This window comes from Carlito syrichta, unplaced genomic scaffold (genome assembly GCF_000164805.1).
Source record: "Carlito syrichta isolate Samal-C Ts95f unplaced genomic scaffold, Tarsius_syrichta-2.0.1 Scaffold305629, whole genome shotgun sequence".
Lineage (NCBI taxonomy): Eukaryota > Metazoa > Chordata > Mammalia > Primates > Tarsiidae > Carlito > Carlito syrichta.
This window is the reverse complement of record NW_007249725.1, coordinates 311,638-316,408: the sequence shown is the minus strand read 5'-3', so window position 1 is coordinate 316,408 and position 4,771 is coordinate 311,638. Positions and strand designations below refer to the sequence as shown.

Sequence of the window (4,771 nt, the reverse complement as noted above, 5' to 3'; positions counted from 1 at the left end):
TTGCTCAGTCCTTCATGCCTGGGGAGCAGGGGCTGTGTCTGGATCCCCATGTGCTGAGTTGGAAACAGTGGGGCTTTCTAAATACAGAGGTCTGGGTTCTACTCCTTGACTATGAGGTTGTGTTTGGAGCCTTTATTTCCTTATCTGTAAGGCAAGAATAGTGGGCTCTTGAAGAGCTATTGTGAGGATTCAGGAATAAGTAGTTAAGGGGTCTCAGTGTGGTCAGTGGCAGCAGCTGCTATGTTCCTATGTTCTCTGGGTCTTTCTCATAGTTCATTCTTCCTTCTGTTACTTATTTGGAGAACTCTCTCTCCTGTTTTGTGGTCCTCTTTCCTGTCCCGTTTCCCTGCCAACTCCAGCTTGAACTTTACGTCTCAGATGTCACTTTCTCTGGGAGGCCTCCCTTCTTCCTGGGACTAATGTGGGCCCTTCTGCCACCTGCTCTCAGGGTCATCTCCCCAGCCCCCATAACACTGAATATCATTGGTAGTTCACACTGTCAATGTCTTGACGATGGGGACCACATCAACCCTTACTCACTGGCCCACTGACATGGGAGTCACTGGTCTTCTCCTCTCCACCTGCCTCCAGGCATCTGCATCTGGGACCTCACTTCTGGGCTGGCTAATCAAGGAGGAGGAAGCAACAATGTCTGCTGTGGGGGCTGCAGCTCCTTACCTGCATCATCCTGGTGACAGTTCCAGTAGCCGGGTGAGTTTCCTGGGGGCCCAGCTCCCTCCAGAGGTGGCAGCAATGGCCCGGCTACTAGGAGACCTGGACAGGAGCACTTTCAGAAAGCTGCTGAAGCTTGTGGTTAGCAGCCTGCAGGGGGAGGACTGCCGAGAGGCTGTGCAGCGTCTTGGGGCCAGCACCAACCTGCCAGAGGAGCGGCTGGGTGCCCTTCTTGCGGGCATGTACACGCTGCTCCAGCAGGCCCTCCGGCTGCCCCCTACCAGCCTAAAGCCTGATGCCTTCAGGGATCAGCTCCAGGAGCTCTCCATCCCCCAAGATCTGGTTGGGGATTTGGCCAGCGTGGTGTTTGGGAGCCAGAGGCCCCTCCTTGACTCTGTGGCCCAGCAGCAGGGGGCCTGGCTGCCCCACATTGCTGACTTTCGGTGGCGGGTGGATGTGGCAATCTCTACCAGTGCCCTGGCCCGCTCCCTGCAGCCGAGCGTCCTGATGCAGCTGAAACTTTCGGATGGGTCAGCACACCGCTTCGAGGTCCCTACAGCCAAGTTCCAGGAGCTGCGGTACAGTGTGGCTCTGGTCCTAAAAGAGATGGCAGATCTGGAGAAGAGGTGTGAGCGCAAATTGCAGGACTGAACCCTTTCTTGTCCAGTCCCATTCGGGTCAGGCTTGGAAAGGTGCCTCAAATAGTACCAAAGCAGAGACGGTTCTTCCTAGAACAACCCTGCTCTTCCCATGAGATGGACTCTTCAGTGAGAGTTTTTGAATGAAATTATATAATTTTCTGTTTAATTTTTTAAAATGCTATACCTTTTTGCTTTTTTGGAAGTAAAACAAATATAAACAACATGTTTCTCTAGGGGATATTAAACTGCCCATCCTCCCCTTCCCTGGCCATTGGACCTTGTTGCTGGGTATGGCTATGTATGACTAGGTCGAGTTCTGGGGTCCAGGTCAAGGCCCTTTGCAGACACTGTTAGGTTACTCAGCTGGTTCCATGTAGCATCTGAGCTCCTTGCTTATATGCTTTTGTAAATTCTGTGTTTTGGGGTAGAGATTTTCATTCTTCTGTCTTAAATCCTTCATGGTGTTGACATTCGAGTGGGGTTTTGGGGGGGGGGTATCATTATAAGAGTTTTTTTTTAAAATCCGGAGTTGTACTCTGTCACTCAGGATGTAGAGCTATGGTGAGCTGTGATCACACCACTGGCTGTAGAGCAGTGGTGCGATCACAGCCACGAACTGCTGAGTTCAGGTGATACTTCAGCCTCAGCCTCCCAAGTAGCTGGTACTACAGGTGCGTGCCATGATGCCTGGCTAATTTTTAAAATTTTTTGTAGAGATAATGTCTCACCATGTTGCTTAGGCTGGTCTCGAACTCCTGGGCTCAAGCAGTCCTCCCACCTTGGCCTCCCAAAGTGCTGGGATTACAGGTGTGAGCCACTGTGCCCAGCCATGAAGATTGTTTTACAAGGACAACACTGGCTGCTGTACTGAGAGCAGCATATAGGGTTGCAAGGGAGCCCACAGGTTAGGAGCCCAGTGGGGAGGCTGTCATCAGAGTGGAGTTGGTGGCTGGGACCTCTCCTGGGTACCTCTAGGACAAGTGTATGCAGGGTCTGTAACCAGCTTTGCAGTCTCAGCATAACTGCTTCAGGTTTGCCTTGGGGTTCTTCTCTCTGCAGAGTCATTTATTGTCAGTCCTCAGATGGTGTCCCTCCCTCTCTGGGGCACTGCTATAGTCCAGGTCTGGTGTGTTCTCTGCTGGGGAACCCAGTCACAAGTCTCAAGGGATTAAGTAGGTCTGAGCTGCAAGAACTTCCTCTGAAAATAGTGATTAATGTGCTTTGGTGCCTGCTCTGGTATTGGCTGCTTTATCTTGGAACCTTGCACCTCTTCTCCCGGCCAGACTGTTGTCTGCACAGGCTATTTACAGAATGTTTGGGCTCCCACCATCTCAATTATTTAAGGCCTTTACCCTTTGAGTGAGAGCTGTGGCAAGTGAATTGTGGGCCAAGGAAAGGCAAAGGAATAGTCCACCCTTTGGGACGAGGTGGAGAGCTTCCCAGGGAGGCTGATGCAGGGTTTAGAGGTTGTACCTGAGGATGGGGCCAAAGCCTGGGTCCTCAGGCCCTGCTTCCTGGAGGATGGAAGCTGGAGTGGGCCATCCAGGCTGCTTCCAGGCCTGCCGTGGAGGAAGTGAGGAGACCCAGATTTGCAGAAAGGAAGCCTGCAAGGTGTGTACTGGTAAGGGAGGCTCTCTACATCACATCCTTATGTTTTCAACCATCAGCATGTTCAGAGATTCATGACACTTTAGGGAAAAATCAAGAAAAGAAAAAACAAAATTTATTTTTGTTTTTTATTTTATTTATTTATTTTTTGATTGGAGTCTCACTCTGTCACCCCTACTGGAGAGCAGTGTCACATTCACGGCCACTGCAGCCTCGACCTGCTGGGCTCAGGCAATCCTTCTGCCTCAGCCTTCCAAATAGCTGGAACCACAAGTGCATGTCACTATGCCTGGCTAGTTTATTTATTGTAGAGATGAGGTCTCACCAAGTTACCCAGACTGGTCTCGAAAAAAAAGTAAAAACAAAATTTAAAATTAAAATGTCGACCAGGCTCGGTGGCTCAGCCTGTAATCCCAGTACTTTGGGAGGCCAAGGTGAGTGGATTGCCTGAGCCCGTGGGTTCGAGACCCGCCTGGGCAACTTTGCGAGACCTCATCTCTACAATAAATCAAAAATTAGCTGGGTGTGGTAGTGCACGCCTGTAGTTCCAGCTACTTGGAAGGCTGAGGCGGAAGGATTGCCGGAGCCCAGGAGGTCGAGGCTGCAGTGGCCGGGAGCGGCCATTGCACTCCAGTCTGGGTGACAGAGTGAGACTCCAACTCAAAAAAAAAAATTAAATTAAATTAAAATGTCCCTTTGTCCACGGACAACTATGAAACATCTTGACCTCTTTTCAAACTTTATATTCATGCTTTATGTCTGTGTCATATGTTAACACAACTCTGTTCGTTTAACATTTTTCCTGTGTGACAGTCATGTTAATGGTTACAAAACAAACCTCCTAGTGGGTGTGCAATACATGACTTGACTTAACCATTCCCTTAGTGGGCTTCTGTACATGTTTTTCTTTTCTTTTTGTTTTTTTTGGGTTTTTTGCTATTAGCTGGGTGCAGGGATACGTGCAATTCCTACACTTTGAAGGCTGAGGCAAGCGGATTGCTTTAGACCAAGAGTTCAATATCAACATGAGCAACATAGCAAAACCTTGTTTCTACAGAAAATTAGCCTGGGTGTGGTGGTATGTGCCTGTAATCCCAGCTACTCGGGAGGCAGAAGGATTGCCTAAGCCCAGGAGGTCGGGGCTACGGTGAGCTGTGATCATACCAGTGTATTCCTGCCTGGGTAACAGAGTGAGATCCAACTCAAAAAACATCATAGTGATGTTAGTGGTCAAAACAATCTCTGCGAAAACTTCAGGAGGGGAACAGGAGGTAGTGTGAACATTTTAAAGCCTGTATTAGTGTTGAACTTTCATTCCTCAGTAGGTCTTTTTTTCCTTTTCCCTTTCCCTTCCCTTTTTTTTTTGTAGAGACGAAGTCTCATTATGTTACCTAGGCTAGTCTGGAATTCCTGAGCTCAAGCAGTCCTCCCATCTCTGCCTACCAAAGTGTTTGGATTACAGGCAGGAGCCACCATGCCCAGCCAACCTCAGTAGGTAGTTTTTTGTTTTTTGGTTTTTTTTTGAGTCAGTCTCTCACTCTGTTGCCCAGGCTGGAGTACAGTGGCACGCTCTCATGGCCACCCCAGCATCAACCTGCTGGGCTCAGGCGATCCTTCCATCTCAACCTTCCAAGTAGCCACAACTACAGATGCATGCTACCATGCCCTGCTAATTTTTTGATACACTGTAGAGACGAGGTCTCGACCAAGTTGCCCAGGCTGGTCTCAAACAGCCTTGGGCTCAGGCAGTCTTCGAGCCTTGGCCTCCCAAAGTGCTGGGATTACAGGCTTGAGCCACTCTGCCCTGCCAGTAGGTATTTCTTTTCTTTTTTTTTTTTTTTTTTTTTTTT

At 49.3% G+C, this 4,771-nt stretch overlaps 1 protein-coding gene across 2 annotated transcripts in view; it reads left to right on the top strand.

Moving 5' to 3' along the window:
- Window positions 1-583: 583 nt before the first annotated feature.
- Window positions 584-4,771, top strand: part of COMMD5 (COMM domain containing 5) — a 12,677-nt gene continuing 8,489 nt past the window's right edge. The window contains exon 1 of one of the 2 annotated variants that reach the window (XR_002482187.1): window positions 584-1,439. Coding sequence is in view for 1 of the 2 variants with exons in the window: in XM_008061849.2 (XP_008060040.1) it covers window positions 649-1,323 (675 nt within the window). In the remaining variant the exon portion in view is untranslated. Of the gene's footprint in view, window positions 1,531-4,771 lie in introns of those variants that run through there. The other variant, XM_008061849.2, reaches the window with a different exon arrangement.